The sequence below is a fragment of the Hemicordylus capensis genome, chromosome 3 (genome assembly GCF_027244095.1).
Source record: "Hemicordylus capensis ecotype Gifberg chromosome 3, rHemCap1.1.pri, whole genome shotgun sequence".
In the NCBI taxonomy this organism is placed as follows: domain Eukaryota; kingdom Metazoa; phylum Chordata; class Lepidosauria; order Squamata; family Cordylidae; genus Hemicordylus; species Hemicordylus capensis.
Genome location: NC_069659.1, coordinates 312,616,338 through 312,639,955, shown reverse-complemented (window position 1 = coordinate 312,639,955; position 23,618 = coordinate 312,616,338). Strand labels below are relative to the sequence as shown.

At 42.1% G+C, this 23,618-nt stretch overlaps 1 protein-coding gene and 1 long non-coding RNA gene across 7 annotated transcripts in view; one reads left to right on the top strand and one right to left on the bottom strand.

The window, feature by feature from the left end:
• LOC128348914 (uncharacterized) overlaps positions 1-17,897 on the bottom strand; it is a 76,936-nt gene extending 59,039 nt beyond the window's left edge. For 3 of the 4 annotated variants that reach the window (XR_008318427.1, XR_008318426.1, XR_008318428.1), the window contains exons 1-2: positions 17,594-17,897; positions 16,665-16,776 (exon numbers count right to left, since the gene is read on the bottom strand). This is a non-coding gene — a long non-coding RNA (uncharacterized LOC128348914). Of the gene's footprint in view, positions 1-16,660; positions 16,777-17,593 lie in introns of all 4 variants that reach the window. The other variant, XR_008318429.1, reaches the window with a different exon arrangement.
• An 87-nt stretch (positions 17,898-17,984) lies between these two features.
• Positions 17,985-23,618, top strand: part of PID1 (phosphotyrosine interaction domain containing 1) — a 175,754-nt gene continuing 170,120 nt past the window's right edge. For 2 of the 3 annotated variants that reach the window (XM_053304654.1, XM_053304653.1), the window contains exon 1: positions 17,985-18,386. In XM_053304654.1, the coding sequence (XP_053160629.1) occupies positions 18,357-18,386 (30 nt within the window). In that variant the 5' untranslated portion in view covers positions 17,985-18,356. The remainder of the gene's footprint in view (positions 18,387-23,618) is intronic. The other variant, XM_053304652.1, reaches the window with a different exon arrangement.

Here is a 23,618-nt window from a genome sequence, read left to right as displayed (position 1 = left end):
TCTTCAGTTGGTCTCATGGTTGCTTTTTAATCCTTCTCTCACCTCTCCTTCTCTCTCTCTCTCTCTCCTTCAACTTGTCGAATCTTCAGATCAGCTTGTGTCTCCTTTATCCAAACTCATTCTGGTCCCTGTTGCACCTTCCCCAAATCTTCTACCAGTTCTCTGGATTGGTTATTCCTTCTCTTCTAGACTGAACTTGTTCAGCCTTCTTTCCTTCTCTCTCTCAGTCTTCTAGAGGTTAGTTATAAGTTTATTCGGCCATTGACCAGCAAACATTTATAATAAAACAGTACGTTTATAATATAACAAAACCTGACCATAACAGAGATAATACCGGTGTCCACATTAGTTAAAAGATAATTTAAATAACATTTCTCTGAATTCGCTCATCCTTCTCTTTTATCCCAGATTTGTTTGGCCTCATCTCCTTCTCTCTCCCAGTCTCTTGCTAGTTCGCCTGGTCAGCTCTACCCTTCCTTAATCCCCAAACTCTTTCAATTTCCTTGGCTCACTTCCCCTGATTGTCTGCCAGTTCTCTGGATTGGCTCATCATCCTCTTGCTACCTGAACTCATTCAGCTGCCTGTCTCTCCTGTCCTCAGACTCCTGCTGGTTCTCCTGACCAACTTCTCCTTCTGTCCTTCCCTGAACTTTCTGGGATCTCTTCTGTTTTCTTCCCACATACCCTCTCGTTTGGTTCTAGTACTGACTCCTCTCTCACTCACTCTCCTCAGTCTCTGCCAGATCCTTTCACTGACTCCTTCTACTAAGCAGACCACCCACCACTTCTTTCCTCCCCTCATTTTCCTCTAGTAAACACTCATTCAATCACTATATAGCAAAGGTAAAGTAGCAAGCCTGAACATATGATGAACATCTTCTGTGTTCTTGTGTAATGCAGGAATACCCACGTGTCATCCTATAGCCCAACCTCTATTCTGTACTCAATAAAATATATTTTTATTCTGACTTTTAAACCTGTGGTTGTGTCTTTCTTGGGACACTGCCTGTTTTATAACCTAGTTTACAGGATCCTTCAAGGGGGTAGAAAGCTCCCCTTGTACAATATAAACATCCAGCAGTGATCAACATAATTTTTATTCTGGCTTCATGAAGATAACAGAAGAGAAGTCAAAAGGACATATAATAATGGGAGGTGATTTCAATACTGCTTCACAAAGATATTTGGATAATAATAATATAAACACTATTATAGGAAAAACTCCCAAAGCTAAAATCAATTGTAGTGGGGGCTGATGGGAGTTGTAGTTCAGCAACATCTGGAGGGCCCCAGGTTGAGAACCACTGGCCTAGAAATTTTTTTATTTATGAATTAAAAATCACACATCCCTCAGGAACATAGTTTTTCAAATGAAAAGGACTTTTGGAGGGAGGGGAAAGAAGTGAAAATTACTTCCTCATCCCCCTTCATCCACATTTGGCTGTGAAACAAGCCTATCACTGCAGGTACACCAAAGCCCCTCTGCAAGGGTGTAGCTCGCCTTCTGATCTTCTATGGCTGCACAATGTGTGGGCCCATGTTTATAATTAACAACAAACAATAACAATAATAAACAGCCAGTGAAAGATCTCTACACTATGGAGTTGTCTAAACACGAGAATTTGGGCACCTGATTTTGTCCCCCCACCTTCCTTATAAACTTAATGAATCTAGTTAAGTCCTTAGTTACAAACAAGGTGGGCCTAATGGCTAGTAACACCTGATGAAACTCAGCACACTCCATAGGAATCAGAGGAGTTACTAGCTCTGTTGAATTGTTACAAAATTTGGGGCATTATACTTGCATACACCATCCCTATGAGTGAGCCTAAAAGTCCTGCCCCCATACTGAAGCACTCTGAAACCGTGCATCCCCTGCTCTCCACAGTTATAGTGTTTGCCTGCAGGAACAAACACTAGACTCACAGAAAGATATTCTTTCCATGACTGGGCCGTTGGGAGAAAGAGAAGAGTTGCTTTATTAGAACAAGCAGGCTGGGGTGCTGAGCAGAACATGTGGTCATGGAGTATGGCTGCAGGAGAAGGAGGACTGCAGCTCTTGGAAGATAGAACTGCAGGGTCTTGATTCTCTCCTGGAGTTTGGATGAGTCCAAGGCAATGAAGCCAGGGCTTCTGGCTTTAGGAAGTTTAGTCAAGGGAAAGTTTGTTTAGACTGATTTGGCATTAAAGTTTTCTGTTTCTTTGATGTGTGCTTTGTATATCCCTGATACTGGTCTATTGTTGTTTACCTGTAACACAACTAAACTAAGAAACAATAGTCTTCTCCCATCCAGCCAGGGCATTGTAAAAGACTCTGTAAGTTTTAATTGTGTTTTTGCATTTTCCTACATACCTGTTCCTTGCAACTGGGTAACCACAATTCTTAAAGCATGTCACCCCAACTTCATCTGGGGTGCTTTTTGAAGTATTCTTGTAACCTAGTGAGTATTTTAACCAGTAACTAAAAGCTGGGAAAGCCTCAGATGGAAGCAGTCTGTGGCATTTGAATAAAACTGTTTTTCTTTTTGTTCTTTTATTTTACAATCCTCATCCAAGAGGATTTTTAACTCAGGAGAAAGGAGTGTGTGTGAAAGAGGGCTTTTTCTCCAGTGTAAAACACACCTCAGGAGCTCAGCACCTATTTGTTTTCTCATCACGTGTAGGCTTGCACGTGGAGGATTTTTGTGTACTTTTCCAATAGTAAAATAAAGAGAGTTTTCCCTGGGTTTTCCACCGAAGGCCGTGTGTGTGTGTGTATGTATGTGTCAAGCTCTGTTGATAAGTGGGTAGTGGTGGCAGCCTTTAGAACCTACCAGAAATAAAGAAGAGTTTTAGGAGTAGCCTTTGCCAGAAAGCTCTGCATGGATGAGTCAGCATTTCTTTCCCTCACATGAGCTTGCTCCGAGACAAAGGATATAATCCATTACACCTTTATTTTGTCATCCACTGGATTCAGCCAACAAGCATTAATCACATAACAGAATAATTGTCTCCTAAGATTTTTTTCTCATATGGTGCAGCTTCTCCAAATCTCTATTTGTCCTCAGCTGCTTTTAATTCATAGATTAAAATTTGGAATTATTTAAGCATGTTATGCAAGGTCTTCATTATTGTACCTTTTGGGCTGCATGTCATGAAGTAAAATGAAACATCTGAAAACATCTTACAAGTTAGAAACAAGGTTGCATACTGATATTCTGGTGTGTGTGTGTGTGTTCCCCTTTTCTCTGCCATGCATTCAAAATTAAAATTGACTGATAAGACACTGGTTGGCAAATATATTTGAGCTGCGCAGCATGATTCCTCTGCACCCTTCCCCACAAAACAAGATGAAACTTTTTTCCATCTTTTAGGATAAAATCTCTCGTATTCAGGCCTCAGCTCTCACAGTTACTGCAGTGTCTGATGTGGAGGTGTCCAGCGAGTCCCATGTGGTTAGGCTGGATCAGTTTCAGTTTTTGACTCCTGAGGATGTGGACAAGTTGCTTGGAAATTGGCCTACCACCTGTTTTCATGAAACTTGTCTGACATGGCTTATACTGCCGTGTTTCCCCGAAAATAAGACATACCCATAAAATAAGCCATAGCAGGATTTCTAAGCAGTTGTGCAATATAAGCCATACCCCAAAAATAAGACATAGTGGTGATCTCTCCTGGCTCAGTAGCAGGCTGCTTGCTGAAGCTTTTCCCCTATCCCCCTGGTGTTTGTGTGGGGGTGAGAGAGACCCACAGACAGGGGCGTAACAATACCGGTAGGGGTGGCAGGCTGCAAGCTGAGGCATACGGTAGAGGGAAGTACGGTAAAAATCTCCTCAGAAAATCTCCTCCTCAAAAATCTCCCCTCCTCTTGGTGGTGGCGGGGAAATTTTTGAGGAGGAGATTTTCTGAGGAGATTTTTACCGTACTTCCCTCTACCGTATGCCTCAGCTTGCAGCCTGCCACCCCTACCGGTATTGTTATGCCCCTGTCTGTGGGTCTCTCTCACCCCACACACACACCAGTAAAGCTGCTGCTCCCCAACACTGACCAGCAACAGTCTGTGGGTCTCTCTCAATTATAATTGAATAAATGTAGATTGTTGTACCACACTTAATAAAAATAAGACATCCCCTGAAAATAAGCCATAGTGTGTCTCCTTGAGGAAAAATAAATATAAGACAGTGTCTTATTTTCGGGGAAACACGGTATCTAGCAGGGGGTGTTGCAGAAGGCCTGGTAGAGATTATAAATGCTTCTCTGAGGGGGTGCAGGATGCCTCATCTTAAGGAGACAATCATTAGATCTCTTCTGAAGAAGCCTGCATTGGATCCCTCAGAGTTAAGCAACTATAGGCCTGTGTCCAACCTTTTCATGGCTGGGCAAAGTAATTGAGGGAGTGGTGGCCTTCCAGCTCAAGACAGTCTTGGAGGAAACTGATTATCATTTCAAACATATTCACCATATTCATTTCAAACTGTCTTTCAGGTGGGCTATGGGGTGGAGACTACATTGGTCAGCCTGATGGATGATCTCCAACTGGGAATTGACTGAGGAAGTGTGACTCTGTTGGTCCTTTTGGATCTCTCAGTTACTTTCAATACTATCAACCATAGTATCCTTCTGAAGCATCTGAGGGGGTTGGGAGTGGGAGGCACTGCTTTGCAGTAGTTCCTCTCCTACCTTTTGGGCAGATTCCAGATGGTGTCCCTTGCTCTTCAAAATCTAAACTTTTACATGACATCCCTCAGTGCTTCAAGCTTCTATAATGCTTTTAAACATCTACATGAAACTGCTGGGAGAGAGCATCAGGAGTTTGGTGCAGGGTGTCATCAGTATGCTGACAACACCCAAATCTATTTCTCCATGTCAGTATCATCAGGTGAAGGCATAACCTCTCTAAATGCCTGCCTGGAGGCAGTGATGGGCTGGATGAAGGATAACAAACGGAATCCAAATAAGATGGAGTGTCATGCCCCCACCTGAGGACATGGGAGGAGGGGGGCCGTGGATGTACCAGGAAGCAGGGAGATGTCCGAGGAGGGCAGGTCGGCGATCTGAGTGGGGAGGCATCTGAAGCGGGTCAGGGTGAGAGGTTGATGTGGGAGGTGCCAATGGGGCAGAATGATCTTTTGAGGGAAGGGTCAGAGTCTGGACAACAGGAGGAATGACCACTGTCTCCTAGAGAACGTAGGCAAAAGAAGCGACAGGTGATCAAACTGAGGAAATCAACCCAGCTATTAGCAAAAAGGCAGCACAAGACCAACTGAATTTGTGGCAGCTGCCAGGGGTGGATTGGGTGCACCTGGCTGTCAGCTATAAATTCTGCAGCTTGTTTTTGGAGCAGACTGCTGGAGACAATGCTTTGGATTCCATTTGGATGACCCTGGTCTGAAGGATTGTGATTTTAGAAGCTAGACCCCTGAAACTCCACAAGGTCTGCTTTATTGGAATTAAGGGGAATTGTTGGGCATGGACTATCTGTGTTGCATTCTGAGACTGTTTATTTGAACTAAATGTTCTTCAGTAAAGCTGAAATCTGAGACACATTTACAACTGGTTACTGTGTCAAGATTTATGAGCAGTTAATTTGGGCTGGCAAGCTCCTGACATGGAGGTACTTATTGTGAGGGGTTGTGAGATTATCTTGATCTGCCAGTTCAGGGTGGGGTCAACACTTCCCCTGAAAGAACAGGTACGCAGTCTGGGAGTGCTTCTGTTTCCAAGCCTCTCCCTGGTGTCCCAGGTTGAGGTGGTGGCCACAGGAGCTTTCTATCGGCTTTGGCTGATAGGCCAGCTGCATATGTTTCTTGAGATAAACGACCTCAGAACAGAGATGCATATGCTGGTAACCTCCAGACTTGACTACTACAATTCACTTTATGTGGAGATGCCTTTGTACCTAGTTTGTAAACTGCAGTTGCTACAGAATGCAGCAGCCAGCACTGGGTCATCTCGGAGAGACCATATTACTCCAATACTAAAAGAACTATACTAGCTATCAATATGTTTCTGTGCAAAATACAAGGTATTGGCTATAACCTATAAAGCCCTAAACAGCTTAGGTATCTCTTAGGTATTTAAGAGAATGTCTTCTTCTCCATGAGCCCCATCACCCGTTGAGATCATCCAGAGAGGTTCATCTGCAGTTGGCACCAGCTCATGTGGCAGCTACTTAGGGATGTTCCTTCTCCGTTGCTGCTCGGAGGCTTTGGAATATGCTTCCTGCTGAGATAAGAGCCTTCCCATCTCTGACAACCTTTTAAAAGCCCTTAAAGACTTATTTTTCACCCAAGCTTTTTAACTCGACTGTGGTTTAAATTTTTTTAAGGTTTTCATTTTTGTCTTAATTTTTTTTATGTTGTTGTAAACCACCCAGAGATAGAAGTTTGGGGTGATCTACAAATTTGATAGATAGACAGGTAGGTAGGTAGGTAGATAAAGCTGAATTATTAGAGAAAATAAGCTTTGAAAGATTCTTTTTTTTTTAAAGGCTACATAATATGCTATTGATCAAGTTTCCTTCTATCATTCATAAGCATTCATTTTATTCCCACTTAATGCATACACCAAAATAATATAAGCTTTGAAGCGTCTCTATTTTTATCTTATGTCCAGGATTTCAATTTGGTGGTGAGCTAGTAGTTAACTGTCATTAATATATGTTAGCTGTCGTAGCTAACTTGCACTGAGACCTCCATAAGTTATTGAATTTAGATAGAAAGATTTATTTGGAAATAGAAAAAGCCTTTCAGATGGCAAGTTCTATGATGGCAAACTGGTATATTTTCCTGCCATAAACTACAGAAGATGCAAGCTATTAAAATCTCAACTATTAAGAATAAAATGATCGTGTATGAAACAATCAGTTATCCCATCCATAGTTAGCTTTAAGAAACACTGTCCACTGTATTACATATCTAAATAGTAATGAATTTATGTAATTTTATTCCATTGTTTATATGCTAGAGCAATAGTTTTCATTATACAAAGGCCTGATCCAACTAAAATTAGTTGTAACCAAGGCTGCACTCCTATGCATACTTAGCTGGAAGTAAGCCCCACTGAAGCCAGCTCATTCCAAGTACACATGCAGAGGATTAGGCTATAAATCACACTGAAAGTAGTTGGATTCAGTACTCAGTGGGTGTGCTTGTCCTTAAACCCTGGTCTCATTTATTTCTAGTTTCATATTTTGGGGAGTAGGAGTTGGGGGAAGAATTCTAAATCTCCAAATCAATCTCTTGATTAATGTGAATATTTAATCTATTGATTAGATATTTTAGATTGCAAATCATAAAGCAGGAACTGACTTCTCATTCCCTTTGCTACATAAACTGCTTTGAAAACCATTTTTTGTCAAAAAGCAGTACGTACATAAATATTTTTAATAATAATTACTATGGTCCTGAATATTACGTATACTTACTGTATTTATATAAGAACAGCTTTATTCCATGGATGGCTACCCAGCATTAAATCACGTTGCCTTCAGTGGGATTTGTTCCCAGGTAAGCATCCACAGGACTGCAGTCTTAGTTTGCTTATTTTGTAGTTCTGGCTAGCTTTGATATTATGCTTCTGAAGGATACATCACAGGGAAAGAGCAAAGTAATTGCCCTTGTGGCATTTCTGAATATAGCAAAATGGTTCCACCTGAATGGGTAATCTAATGTAAACTCTTTTGGCACCAAGATGGGTCATTAAGGGATACCTGGTTACCATAGCAACTCAGTCTGCTATCATGGGAAATAAGAGAGAACAGGGCTCAGTTCTCTTCTGAAGCCCTAATGTATATGCAAAGGTAAAACAGAAGACTGGCTGGTTCCAGATTGCTGAGATATGCACCTCTGATTCAGTTTCACAAATCTTTAGCAATGTGTTCTCCATGCCTGTAATATGTGATGTGCCCGATTTAATTTGACCCAATTTAAGTGTAACACTAGGTAGGAAAGAGACAGCTTTTCCATTTAAAATGAGTTATTTACAGACCTGTAGTCCAGATCTTTTTGCTACAGATCTGCAGTGGTACTACACTAATGCTGCATGTACTGAAATTAAGTCCATAGGCATTAATTTTGTGATCCTTAGTAGAGCTAAGGATATGGTGGTGCCGGAAATCAATACACAACAGCTAGAAACTAAGGGCTAAACTACACATGATGCTAATAAGATAAATGAAAGCATGCCAGAACCATTTTCTTTTGTATCTAGCATGTGCACAGGGCCCCAATCCAGATCTTGACTGTGGTGCAGGGTAGGGGGCTGTAACACTTTGCTCCTGCTGTGGTCCTGATCTTCGTGAGTGCTATGTGACAAGGAGAAAAGTTCCAGTCCAACGGGCACCAAAGGAAGCCTTTTTCTCTTGTAAAATAGCTCTGTTGGGGGGGACCCCAATCCAGACTGGGATCGCACAGCAGGGACAAAGTGTTACAGCCCTCTAACCCTTGCCATGGTCCTGAGCAGGACTGATTCCCTATGTGCATGCTGTTTACAACTTAAAATAGCCCTGAAATGCTTGAAACAATGTTATTATCACATGTATTCTGGCTTCAAATACAGCTAGCCATTTTATGCACATTTCCCGGAGGTTAAATCCCATTGATCAGAGTGGGGCTGACTTTTTTTAAAAAAATCATTTTTAAATATTCCGCTCTTCCTCCAAGGAGCCCAGAGCAGTGTACTACATACTTGAGTTTCTCCTCACAACAACCCTGTGAAGTAGGTTAGGCTGAGAGAGAGGTGACTGGCCCAGAGTCATCCAGCAAGTATCATGGCTGAATGGCGATTTGAACTCGGGTCTCCCCGGTCCTAGTCCAGCACTCTAACCACTACACCACGCTGACTTCTGAGTAACTTGCCTACAACTACACTGTGAAGTAACCATTAGTTACTTAATTGTATTCATGTTGATGAGGTTTAATTAAACATTTTAAAAGTACCTGGTGCTTGCAAGTTATTCTAGTGCTTGCAAGTTATTCTTTGCACTCACTGGACAGAATACTGGAGGCAAAAGCAAATTTATTCTTAGTGAGAAATTGGCTAGAATCCTGCACCCGCACTTTCCTTATATTTCCACATAAGAAAGGACAAAGGACTTCATTTTTAAAACCAGTAATTTCTCTGAGTGGGCTAGGCTCCCATTGCCCTCCTATGGTCATGGCTTTGGATACGAGTGAACTGGGTTTAACATGATACATAAGGCCGTTCAGATGATCAGTCAAACCTACGAGCAGGGGTTGCAGAGCCAAACAGAGGCTCTGCTCATCTGCATAGTATGGAGCAAGGACTCTTCTAAGTCCCAAATCACCCCCTTTCTGATTTGTGCACCCCATCTGTGTGTAGTATTGCGTGAGTATGTTTTTTTGTAAATGCACAATGTAACTTCTAAACTGGGCCTTTTCAACATAGCTAAGAGGCCAAATTTACTACCAGCAGAAGTAGAATCAATTTAATTTAAATCAGTTGCGTCATTCACATGCCAGGCCTAGTCATCAATTTTGTTAAAGAACACATCTTTCCTCATTAAGCTAAAGCTGAGCTATTCCATGATTTTGGCTTCAAAAGTATACAGTTGCATTTTCTCTCACTTTTCAGGTTTCATTGCAAATTCTCAGGAGTCCTTTGGACTGTCAAAACTTGAAAAACCAACATTACCAGCTAGTGGTGTGCACAGAACCAGAACCTGCTGGTTCAAAAGTGGGGTGGGGTTCTCTTTAAGGATGGGGGTGTGCTCTTACCCCTCCCATCTCATTTCCCCTGCCTGCATTGCCTTTTAAAACAGTCCGGCAGGGCAGAAGCTTAACTCCTTGACGTCCTGGTGCCTCCTCGGATCGGAAGTGATTGGAAGTTGCCGCTGCATGGACCATTTTAAAAGGCAGTGCCGGCAGGGGAAATGCGGCAGGAGGGGTAAGAGCACCCTCCCCACATCCTTCAAGAGATCCCCCCACCTTTGAACCGGCTAGACTGCCTCCTTTTCAAACTGGTTTGGAGGCCCATAAAGGGCCTCCAAACCAGTTCCATGCATATTTATTTATTTATTCAATTTATTATCAGCAACTGAATAATTTGTGATTCACTCGAGTCAAGTATGAGTAATATGTAGGCAAGTCCTGGACAAGGAACAAAATGCCTTCATTACAGAATGTAAAACATGAAGTGTTCCTCTTCTAAAATCAGTGAGATCTGCAACCCCTCCTTTTAGAATTAAACACAGCGAACATCTGACCGCCAACAGCCACACAGCATCCCTCTGTGTACCCTCGGCCCTTGTTTGTCTGTAAGTGGATGTAGGAAATTCCTAGCTGTGCACAGATGAAAACAATCCAAAGTGAAGAAGTACTTATGGGGTGTGTGTGTATAATAATTTTGATACACTTATCGGACTTCAGGCTTGGGTGTACCCTGCGACTGCATGGTGCTAGCACCAAAAATACATTAGGCTCAAAATTCTGCATGTATTTTGGCTTTTATTTTAAAATACAGAGCAAGTTTGCAGCCCTTAAGGCTGCAAGGATACTGCTGTTTCTGAGTACAATTTAATAGGCAATAGGAAGGGCAGGTGATGGGTGGAGCCACAGGCAGAGAGAGGTGGAGCCAATTGTGGGTAGCTGTGGAGGTAAAGCCAGGACTAGGCTCGTGCCTTAGCAATAACTGGCAAAGTGTAGATTTGTAGTTAATGTGTGAGATCACAATATAAACACACACACAAGCACACAACTCTCAACTGCTCATCAAAACATGGAAAACATCAGTTGCTTTATAGTGCTTAAGACTACAGAAGTGTGTAGTAGTGTGTATCTAACACAGCAGGATCAAAACAAAAGCAAACACACACACACTCACAGACAGGAAAAGAACGGTACAAGCCACAAATAAAGCACAGACCAAGTACAAAAGTCTGCTTCTGTGGAGAGTAAAGGTATTCTGAAGTCACCAGGGAAGCTCTGTCTGCCCGATTACTTCAAAAATTAATACTACTACTAATAAATAAGAATAAGAATTCTGAGCCAGTGTGGTACACTGGTTAGTGTGCTTGACTAGACTGGGGAAATCCAGCTTAAAATCCCCATTCAGCCATGAAACTTACTGAGTGACTCTGGGACAGTCACTTATCTCTCAGCATAACCTTTCTTAGAGGGCTGTTGGGATGATACATGTAACCATGCACACCACCCTGGGCTTCTTGGAGGAAGGGCAGTTTATACATGTAAAAGTAATTAAATCTGTATAAGCCACAAGTAAAGAAGAGACCAGACAAAAAAATAGAGAACACGGCAGCTCTGCTTGCCTATTTCAAAAATGCATACATAAGTAGAAAAATCACAGGTTTTTCATTTATGTTTGCTACAGCTATGAACCATCTTCTGTAATTTAGAGGACACTATGGGAAGCAAAGAGGCATGGGGACACCCTCTTCCTACTCTATGACTGCTGAACAGCTGGGTGCCACTCTCTGCCCGCCTTGGATGTCCACCACGTAGCCTGGGTGTCCATCCTAGCAAGCAACATTTTTAAAAATAGAAATCACTTATTTAATCCTTGCCCAATGAATCACAGACCTCAGTAGACATATTAATGTTACATATACTGGCCACAATCCAGAGAAAAACCTGATTAGCTCTCTGCAGAGTAAATGGATTTTTAAAATTATTTTCCTTCCAACAGAATCTATTCCGTATCTACATACATCACACCCACATGGACAGCCACTTCTGCAATTATTTGAAAGGCAGTTTGGACTCAGAAATCCATGCATATTCCCTAAAAGAACTTTCTGGCTTTGTGCCAGTTTCTAATCTTATTAGTCCAGCCTTACAGTTTGCTGTTCTTTCCAATGTTTATGGCATGTTATTTTGGGAATGTGCCATACTGGTTTGCATACAGATCAGAGAGCAAGGGAGAGAAAGGTTGCATCTCCCCCAAACACAAAGAGGCTAGCAAAAGATCGGACTTAACAGCCAGCCAGCCTACCTGCTCACTAACCAAAATGGTGATTGGATTCTTCTGAGTAGCTAAAAGAAAAATACTTCCCCATCCTCTGGGTACAGGATTGTCTGCCTGAGGAGTTAATCAGTCTAGTCACTCTCTGATTGGTTTATAGGGTGGTCCTAGGATTACCCACTTTGCAAAACAAAAGTGAGTGTGCTTATTATCTCGACTTCATTGCCCTCCTAGTTCATCGCTCCTTCCAAGATGAGCAGAAGCAGAATCAAGAATAAAAATAAGCAGATACGTTTGCATATATTACTAGTCATATAATTTTTTTTAACCTAACATTTGGGTTATGCATTGAAACCAAAATTTCTTCAAAATTAAAACTGAAAGAGAATTAGATTTGAAAGAGTATTTCAGGGTTATTCCAAGCTGAAAAACTGAAATAAAGAGAGGAATTTAGGGGTTCCTTACATGAAGAAACATTGGAGAATTTGCTCAGATGGTTTCTTCCCTTTTTCCTCACCATGGATTGTAAACATCTCACTGTCTAGGTTTCTTTTCTTTTGCCATGTTTCTTCTTGTCTCTTTCCTCCCTCCCACTTTTTCCTTCCTATCTCTAGCTCTTCGGAAGTTTGCTTTTTTACTTTGAATTCTTTTTACTTAGAAATACTTTTTACATGAATTCTGACAACTTAACAATAAATAATAATAAATAATTTGATCTGTTTATATAACTTTGAATTACTGGTGAAAAAGCAGTTGAAATGTGTGGAGTATGATACTGAAGGATTTCACTAGAAAGGCATTCCAAAGAATGAATTATATAGACTTTGAACTCTTCTTATTATAAGTAATTGTCTTGAAAACTACCACCAGGAAATATGAAATGATGCAATTCATCAAAGACAAAGAAAAGGACAGTTCCTTATTGGTTGAAAATAAAGAATGGCAGAGTTTTTCAAGCAAACAGAATTCCCAAAAAATGTTTATGGTTGCACCAAATTGTTAGGGCACACAAATTAGTTTGAGGCAAAAAGAAAGAGAGATTGAGGGAAAAGCTGCATCAAGGTAATAATATCTAACTAAGATGTTAGGAACTGTCTCTCCCATTGTCACTGCACTTCAAAATTCCTTCCTCTTCTTTCAGTGTATTGTTCTAGCTGCCAGCCTTTCTAAGATGGTTTAGGGCCCCTTAGTTCTTCAAGACCATTTGAAGAGGTCTCCAAAAGTGTGGATGCAACTAGAAGCAAATGTACCTCACTAATATGATGATTAAGTTATTCGAGGCTGAATACAAAATAAAAGGATGTGACTTTATATAAGTTGAATCTTCCTTTATTTACTCTTCTCAAGTTTCTTTAGCATTCTTCTCTTCTACATCCTTTTCATCTCAGCACTGTCTCTTTCTGGATTATATTACTCATGTCCAGGGTCCACTTGCTCCATTGCCCTGAGGTGTGCTGACTGACTGACTCACTTAAGCCACCTAGATTTGTTTTTAACTGAGTCATACCTCAAAGCACCTCTGATAAGATTTGATATCCACAATTGACTCCCCCCTCCCCCAACCACCATCTGGACTATTATTATTCTACCAAGAGTATTGCTATTATGGAATGGCTGCTTAATACACTGGAATTCAGCATCTGAAACTATTGCTGGATCTCCATGCTGGGAAGAACTTATCCTGTTAAATTTATATTACACAGCTGTTAAGAGCAAACTTTTCCACCTACACAAGGCCACCTTCTACAAGACACATCAAGAACACTATCCATTATTGTTTTATATTCAGAAAAAAAACTGAATTTTTCACAGCATCCACAGACTAACTCCAAAAATAAACAGATTATTAAATTAGAATGTTCAAGGTTACAGTACTAAACTTATTTACTTGGAACTAAATCAGTGTTACTTCCCAATATATGAATTGGAGTGTCAGCACAAAAGAAAAAGATGTTTCTGTTTGGGAAAGCTTAATATATTAAATAGAGCATATCCCCTAAGAATCTTTGTTCCAAATAATTTGTCTTTCTGGTGTTGTCACTGATTCTGTAACAAATCTTGACTGTCTTCTTCCACATCAGAGATGGGAAGACTTAAGGTCTCTATAACCTACTTTCCCCACCCTTTTTTGCCAGAGCCTTGGCAGCTAAGGTAAAGTGTGCCGTCAAGTCGATTTCAACTCCTGGCGCCCACAGAGCCCTGTGGTTTCTTTGGTAGAACACAGGAGGAGTTTACCATTGCCTCCTCCCGTGCAGTATGAGATTATCTCTTTCAGTTGCCTGATATAGTACCACCGGGGATTTGAACCGCCAACCTTCTGCTTGTTAGTCGAGCATTTCCCCACTGTGCCAATTAAGGTGGCAGCTACCAGCATGAAATAGCTGTTCGGAGAGGTGATGCCAGTCACAAGTTGATAGACTGGGGAGGCAGAACCAGTTGCAAAATGGCAGCTTGCATTAAAAATTACATCATCCAGGATAATTTTGCTACATGGCAGGAATGAGAGGCTGCTTTGTGGGAGGAGAAACTGAAGAGAAATTAATGGGTGTGAAAATAAAGCACCCAAAGAAAAAGATTATTATTATTATTATTATTATTAATTACTACTACATTTATATCCCGCTCTTCCTCCAAGGAGCCCAGAGCGGTGTACTACATACTTGAGTTTCTCTTTCACAACAACCTTGTGAAGTAGGTTAGGCTGCGATTAAAATTTGTGCAGCCTTGCCCCTCTGAACCAGCTAATCAGATCTGCAGCATTGAGTGGAAGGGAGAGAAGCAAGCACAAATGCCTAGTGAGTTACTTCAAATAAGCCTAGGAGCTACCAGTATCTCTCAAGCTACCTAGTGCCCATCCCTGTATTAGACTGCAGCTTTGTAGCACCAGGGTTGATTTAAGTAACCAAGGTTGACTTTGATTTAAATCAATTCAATTTTAATCATGATTTTAAGTCATGATTTAAATTCCTTCACAGAAGTACTCAAGGATTTAAATCACAATTTACATCACTAGTCAGGAAGATCCTATTTAATCATCATTTTCTAGAAAAAGTACATTCTTGTTGTCTAATAAAACCTTAATACATATTCAGAGGTTTCATTAGGGCAACCAGGCCTTGCATTCCTTTGTTGCACTGTTTGCATTGAGCACACATGCCTGTCTTATCCACAGGTACAGGAACTTCATTAAACTATTCCCGAGTGGGGTCTCTTTTATGGCCTGCTGCCATGATAGATGCTTGCCTTCTACAACAGAGGAGACATTTGGAAAATGTTTCCTCAGAACTGCATGAATATGTTCTGTTCACTTTTGGTTTCACTTTCTATTCCCCACCTCTATCCCTTGCATTTTTATCCAGACTCTTCCACCTTGCTCAGATCTACTTCATCCCTCCCCCCGAATCTTCTATTCATTCATTGGCCTTCTTTAACCAGATTCAAACATTATGCTGTACAAGTGTTCAGATATCTGTATGCTTGTACACCTGATTGTGTTAATTACTGTACCAGGGTTCATTTAAAAAGTGAACCTCGATACAGGCCCCTCAAGTGCATGGTACAGACAGGAAGTGTACTGCTGTACCTATGTTCAACATAACATGTGAATGACTGTACCTGTGTAAGATCTGTACCTGTGTACACTGTACACTCATAAGGGTACAACATACTGTGTGAGAGGGCCTGTCTGCACTTTTAGAGAGAGAAAGAGAAGGGCAGGGGCTTGACTCTGTGTGTGTGTGTGTGTATGTTTTACATGTACACCACCTCCAGAATAGGACTGATCAGGTCTGTTATCTCTCAACCCCATATACTGCTGTTAACAAGTTCACAGAATATAATTAGGAATTATGATTGACATGCATGATGATATCTCTGACCTAGGCTCTCTTTTTTTTTAATAAGCTGTGATTTTTAAAATTGAAATCTGATTTAAATTTTAAAAACCTGATTTAAATTTTTAAAAATCTGATTTTAAATTTTTTATAGTTTTTTTTAAAAAAAACAAAACCACTGTTTTTTTAATCAGTCCTGGAAGTAACATAAGAGAAGCTGTCACAAAAACTAAATCCATCAGAACCACTCAACCATCTGGAAAAATCTGATTACTACTATACACTAAAAGACAGTCTTGCCCGGAATCAGGATCATAGCAACCATCCTTCCTCTGCAAACTGTACAAGTCTTACCATCTAACATGATAAAATTACAACAAGGGGCCAGCATTAGTGGAGACACATGAAAGGAATACTTTTGCATTTCCAAAAATAGCAGTCCTTTCAAAAGCTGTGATCCTGCAAGTGATGTAATTCTTTGGTTAAAGGAAAGAAGGCACTCAAATTGGTACAAACACAAAAGATCAGAAATTATTTAAGCCCCCCACCCCACCAGCTCCAGAAGTTACCAAAACAAGAAGACAAATTGGCCCAACAAATTGTCAAAGTTTATCAGTATAAACTGAAAACATTTTTAATTCCATGCTAAATGTCTTCTTTCTTGCCTTTTTTGTGCATAAAAACTCAAAAGCCAACATTTGTGTCCTCACAAACACTTGAGAATAAATAATTAAGAGAAAAGTGGTTACAATCAACACCAGATGAAATTAAGCCTTGCCAGGTCCCTGCTTATGGGACCTGAAGTGTAGTAGTCTGGGGAAAATTCTGCATTTTAGGCACTGGGCTGAGTCCTGCCCAATGAGGTAAAGGCTACATCACTGTCACCAGCAGGTGTCTCTGTTACTCACCTACCAGAACAGATTGTGTAATGAAGGAGAGAGAGAGGGAAGGCTGTGTTGCAGTCTTGCAGAAGGTTATCAGATCACCACTTCTTTTCGCCTTTGTCTTTCCCTCTGCAATATTTCTGAAAGAAAGGAGGAGGGCAGATATAAGTGATGTTGGCAGCTTCTTTTGGATGTATATTCTGTTCAAATCAACTGCACTTACTTCAAATACAAATGTACTGGTAGTGTGAAATGGTTCATTTAAAACTGCTAAGCTCTTTCTTATGATCGTGCATTGCAAACCCTCTCATGGAGAAGACATTCTTCACATACAAGATGTGAGGGAAATCTAGCAATTTGCAAAAATGCATCAGCATTTAAAAACTTTTCTGAATGGATTTAAACTGCCCCAGATGAGTCCTTCCTTTCTCTCTGCCTTCTCCCATCCCAAATACAAAAGAAAAACTCATAAGCAGGCATTTAATATAAGCCAACAAGGAAGCAATACTGGCATTGCTGTGGAAAGATGCAGAAGGCATTATTTCAAAGCAATGTATCTCTCTACATCTCTTAATCTTTCTACATCTATCTATATACAGTACTTCCCCATATATCTGGACACTAAGGGCTGGAGGAACTGAACTGGGGAGCCATGATTTACTCTGTCCACAATGTATTGCCGAGAGGAAAAAATATATAGAATTAACACTGAGTTAAATAGAACAACTGGGAACTTAAAACGTGCTCAGAATTATGATGAAGGCTCTGGACATGAAAGGTTGGGACAAGCAAGGAATATTGTCGCAGACAAAACTGAGTACTTGTATACTACAGATAAAAATAAAGGAGGGGGATCCCCCTCCCCCTCCGAGTCTTTCACTGGTCCTGCACACTTTGCACACAAAGAGTATGTTTGGCTGCTGTTAGGAGGGAATGAGGTGGAAACAAATATATTACATCTATGGCCTGTCGGCTATCTTGGGCTTTTATAGACTAGCGAAAGAAATGGATCTCCAGCTGACGTGCAGGAAGTCTCTAGATGGGAGCTCGCACGAGCAACCACCAATGAACGTCTCAGTCACGCGTTGTCTCTTCTGTCTGACACGCCGGATTGCAAAGCAGCAGCAACAACAACGTGCAGGAGGTCCACAAGCGTCACGCGCCGCCAAGCTGCCATACTAGCCGTCGCGCCTGCCGCGGCTATTGCGGGCGGCAGCAAAGCGAACCCGAGCGTAGCGCGCGCCCCGCCGCCTGCGAGCGGGCAGTGGGGAAAAAAAGGGAGGGCGGGACGTATAGAACGAAAAAGGAGGAAAGGGCGGGGCTTGACGCCAAGGAAGGCGGAGGAGGGGCGGGGCTTGAGGAGAGAGGGCGGGGCTTGGCTTGGCGCCGGGCCGTCCTTGTTGCTGCTGCTGCTGCGCTGAGGGGCCTCGGGCAGAGACTAGCGCAATAGGACCGCGGAGCTTGTCTGGCGGAGGAACCGGCGCGGCGCTCGTGCTTGCAAAGCCAAGTTCAGCCCGGGCTGCCAGCAGCCTCTGGAGAAAGGGCTCCCTTCCCCGTCGGGACACAGCTCACCCGTTGCCCTCTGGCGGCTCGCCCCAAGCTGACACACGCCGAGCAGATGTGAGCGAGCCTGGCCAGAGAGCCCTGCAGCCGCTCCAGTCCGCCCATTAGCAACAGTGTCCCGCAGCTCCTCTCCGCAAAACGTCCCAGTGGGAGAAATATGTGGCAGCCGGCAACGGAGAGACTGCAGGTAAGCGAAGGAGGGAGCCATGCCGGTGGCGGCGACTGAAGGGCGGGAGGGGTGGGGTGTTGCCGTGCGATTGCAAGGTTTGTGCAGAATTGAGCGAGGGGCAGCGAAAGAACTTGGCTCTCCAGCCTCTCGTCCCCTGCTTTGGAGATTTCTCCTGCAACTTTCGTCCTTCTGGTGCAAGTCGCGTTCCAGAATGGACCATGCGGGGCTTGGGGAATCTTGACTCCAGATGTGCTCTTTCTGCGAAACCACTACACGCACACACACAAACCACAGATGACTTGCAGACCGTGGGTCTGGGCTCCCTTCTGGGTTGGCTCTACCGTGTGTTTCGTTTGTGCTAGATGTTTGGAAATGCCTCCGATTCTTTGCAACCCTCTTTCTATATCGTTGGTTTCCATTTTTTAACATTAAAAACACGCAAAACGTACAGCTGGGATGATGGGGTTTAAAGGGTATTCCGGAGTTTTCATTGACCTCTTCCTTCCACAGACGAGTCTGTGGGATCTGTTTGGAATGGACTATAGACGAGTAGACGCCTATTGCTCAACCCCACAGACAGTCGCAGTTGGCTGAAATACTGCTTTGTAGAGGACAGGCTCACAAAATACATCAGGGCTCTAGAATCCCGGGGGGGCGCGCAGGGTGTTCTTGTTGCAGGTCGGTCTTTCTCTCTCTCTCTCGCTGCCTCTTTTTCTCTTTCTGCCCTCCCCCTTTTTAAAAAAAACCCTCTAAAATATTCTCCAGATGGTCAGCCAGAAAGACTGCCAGATAAATTGACAGAATCCCACACAGACAAACTTTTTGGCAGGCCAAAGCTGCATTAAGTCTCAGAGTAAACTTTGAAGAACTTCTAAGTGGCAAAACAAAACAGTCTTGAAGGCATGGCAGGAAGAACGGAGACCCTACTGTTGAAATAATGATTTATCAGGCAAAGGCCAGGGATCTGCAGGCATGTGTAGAATTCATATGCAGGGTGGGAGGGACACTGATAGATTTTTGTAGTAAGCACTGATCTGTTTTATGGTGCTGGAGTGAGTTTAGAATGTAGAATACTGCAGTCTTAATGATGCTAAGCTGATGGAGATACGCTTTGGGAACTCTTATGCTTCCATGTTGTTATCATGATTCTTTCCGCATAATATAAGCTTATCTTGATTCCTCAGTGAAACTATATGGAAATAAAGGCCTACCATTTCACTTTGAAGAGCTTGTCGCAGTAGCAACAGTTGTCCCACGATGTGCTTTTCTTGTGGGGTACTGTTGCTGCTCCAAAATATACAGTACTTAAAATTGTATTGAAATTATTCATGCACAGCTTACTTAAGTGTGTGGCCTCCAAAGCACATGACTCTTCACAAGTATGCTGTCCTGGCTTGCATTCTGTGTAGTGATATTTTCTCATTAGAAATATCAGGTTTTCATTCTGTGACTATTTGACTAGAACAACATTGGCTCTGGTGCCTTCTGCTATGTACACTGTCATTTTTAGCAGTGGTGTTTTCTGAAATTGAGCTGTTATGTAAAACTGCTGGCACCTGAAAGACATGAGCAACAGTTGTACAGATTTTTATAAAAGAAATCTGTTCTCTGTTATTATGAAACACTCTGTCAAAATGACACTCTTTTAATTCTTCCAAGTTGAAGTCCTCAGAATGAAATGATCTGGATATGGTAACTTGTAGATTGTGGCCTAGTGCTGGAATCTTTAAAAAATGAGCAGATGTATATACCTGATAACTTTGTGAACACATGGCCATTTATCATATTAATATTGTGAACTCATTTAGATATTCCTCATGGCTCAAGCATCTTAAAATACTGATGTTTCAGAGTTATCCATCAGTTTTGACCGATTTCCTTTTAAAATGGGTGTTCTTATTTTATTTATTTATTTTTTGCATTTATATACCACCCTATAAACAAATCTCACAACTAAAATACAAACTACTATTAAAACATTTCATCATGTGAAACAACTTAAAATAACTATCAAACTTTTAAACATTGTGAACTAAAAACCTGATAAAATAGGTGCAACTTCAGATGTTGCTTAGAAACAGCCAGAGATTGGGAGGTTCTAATTTTGTTTGGGATTGTGTTCCAGAGCCTCAAGGCAACCATAGGAAATTCCTGGTCTTGAGTTGCCATCAAATGAGCCTGTGGTAACCACAACTAGACTTCTCCTGATTATCTTAATAGGTAGTGGGGTTTATGAAGAAGAATGCTCTGGGCCCAAGCCATGCAGGACTTTATAGGTAATAACCAGCACTTTGTATTTTGCCAGGGAACTTATTGGCAGCCAGTGTAGTTCTTTTAAAATAGAAGTAATGTGATCTCTTCGGGTAGCCCCAGGGACCAACCTGGCTGCTGCATTCTGCACAAGTTGCAGTTTCCAGACTATGTACAAGGACAGCCCAACGTAAAACAAATTGCAGTAGTCAAGCCTGGATGTTACCAGTATATGCACCACTGTTTTAAGGTCAGTTTTCTCCAGAAACAGGTGTTGCTAGTGTATCAGCTGAAGCTGATTCATCATTCTCTGCCAAAATGATTCAGTCTGCGCTTCCAGATATTATTGAGAGTATGGGAAACATAGCAGCGGAGATTCGAACCAGCAACCTCTTGCTCCCTAGGCAAGTTGCTCCCCTCTGTGCCATTAGGCATTTATTTATTTATTTTATTCAATTCCTAAAGTGGCTTAGGGTGGTTTTACATTAAGATCAAAACACATAATTAAACAAAAAATATTTACACCCGATTAAAATTAAAACTAGATATAATTAAAAGGCAGGCGAAATCGATGGGCCTCTAAGGCTCTCCTGAAGGCCTCCAAGGAAGAGGCCATTATATAAATATGATGGGAAATAGCTTAGCTTTCATAAATATTTTATCAGTTATATTGGCTTTAGGATATTTTAAATATTTGCTGTGAAGTCAAGTGAGGGAATAATGTCCTCCTGTTTTGATTTAATTACCATAATTTTAAGGTTTGAAATGTTTACTTCAAGTAACACATATGAAGCACTTTTGCACACTCAAAGTGTTATACAAATGCTAAGTCATTATAACTTGGGAGCAATATGTTAGAAACAATATTAGATTATGTGCAAAGATGATTTTATTTTAATGACATACAATAAGGGATTTTCCTTGGATTATTGTCCGACATCCAGACTAATGCTGTGCTAGTGTAAAAAATAAATAAATCATGCAGCTGTGTGAAGTTGTGGGGATGTTCAAAGTTGTGGTGTTGTGCACAGGTTACCTGCAAAATGTATGAGCCAAAGGTTTCACAGCAGGAGCTGCATCAAGTGCAAACATATTTGTGTTGGCACAACACTAGCTGAGCTGTGAACACAAACTCCTGACTTAGCACATCTGGCTGGTGCAGTGTGGTTGTGCAAATGCAGCATTAGTTTGTCATCATTTATATGCATGTTGGCCTATTTTTCCAAAGCAAGTTAGGCTAATGAGTACACCACGTCTCTGTGTGTGCCTCACTAATAATTGTTGTGTTTACAGTCTAATACAAAGCAAATTTATAATACATGGGAGGAGGTCCTGAGGAATGCTGATGGAAGTATTTTTTTTCATCTGCCATCTTGAAATAAGATTACAATCATTCAGAGTATATGCTAGGAATGTGCACTAATCTTGGTTAGTGCACAGGTTCGGAGCAGCGAGAGGGATCATTAAAAGGGAGGAGTGCAGGTCCTTACCTGTTTGCTGCTGTGCATGCAGCTTCCTGCTGCAGCGGTGCTCCCCCAAGAACCCATGCACAGCACCAGGATGCACATGGTGTCCGCACATGCGTGGTCAGTATGGTGTTGCTGACCATGCAGATGGTGCCATGCGCTGGTTCTTGCGGGGAGCACTGTTGCAACAGAAAGCTGCATGCGGCGGAGAGCAGGTAAGGACCTGCTTTCCTCCTTTTAGAAGATCCAGTTCTTTGCTCCCAGCCCCCATTAGTGCTAAATCAGTTTGAACCTCGTCCAAAACTGTTCAGCTCCGAACCTGTGCATGAAACGAGGTTCATACACAACCCTAGTATAAGCACCATTCCTTATGGATTTCAAAACCAAATCCAGAGCATATGGGGGTGTCATAGTGTATCCTGACATTTCCCCTTCATTATAGCTATTACAACTGGTTGTCTCACGTTTTATAAGCCTCTCCCCTTTAAAATTTATTAGAAAAAACAACAACTAAATGCCATATGCATTTAATTCTAATGTGGATGTTGAAAGAGGTGGGAAGTAGTGGGCTCCATTCTTTTTGGAATGATTTCATTTTACAGTTTCCTTTTTGAAGGAAAACACACATCCTGTGTGTCAGTTGGAAGGCTACTCTACATATGAGGTGAAGGCCTGAGAGCATAGCGAACAGGGATAGCAAACAGGGCGTAGGAGTTTTGCAGGAGTTTAGCGGGAAGTGTGCGGGGGAGCCTGGATCAAGCCCCTGCGATCACAAGGAGCCTAGTGGAGAAGCGAACGTAAGTACATATCCCTCCCTCGTATCCCTCATATTCTTGGGAAAGGCTGTTTGGACAGTTAAATAGCTGACCATTACAGCTGAGACCTATCCTTCTAATAAACTATCTAATAAACAGACAATAAACTCTCTAATACTGTAAACAGCCAACAAAAACAGTATGAAGATAGAAGGTCAGCAGGGGAAGGGGCACTTCCCAGTGTATTGCACAGAGTGCCACATGGATGACTATTTGCGCCATGGGCAGAAGTCATGGGTGTGTGCTTGGTGCAACTAGCTCCTGGCTCTCAGGGAACAAATCCGTTCCCTTGAGACCAAGGTGGCGGATCTGGAGAAGCTCAGAGAGACAGAAAGGCATGTGGACGAGAACTTCAGGGATGTGATAGAGGCATCCCACTCCAGGGCTGGTAGCTCCTCTGCTGTCAGGGAAAATGAAGGTCTTGGGCAAGGAGGACATCGGTCTAGGAAGAGGGAAATGCTCCTTTAGAAGGGACTCCTTCGTGGATGATAAGCCCATATCCTCTCGCACAGGGGATACTCCTCTGGGGGGTGGGGGCCTCCTTGTAGTGGGTGATTTGATCATTAGAGAGAGAGAGAGATGGGTTTGTGACCCGCGTGTTGATCGCACGGTGATTTGCCTGCCTGGTGCGAAGGTTGCGGACATCACGCAGTGTCTAGACAGGCCCCTAGGCAGTGCTGGGGAGGAGACAGCTGTCATGGTGCACGTCAGCACCAACG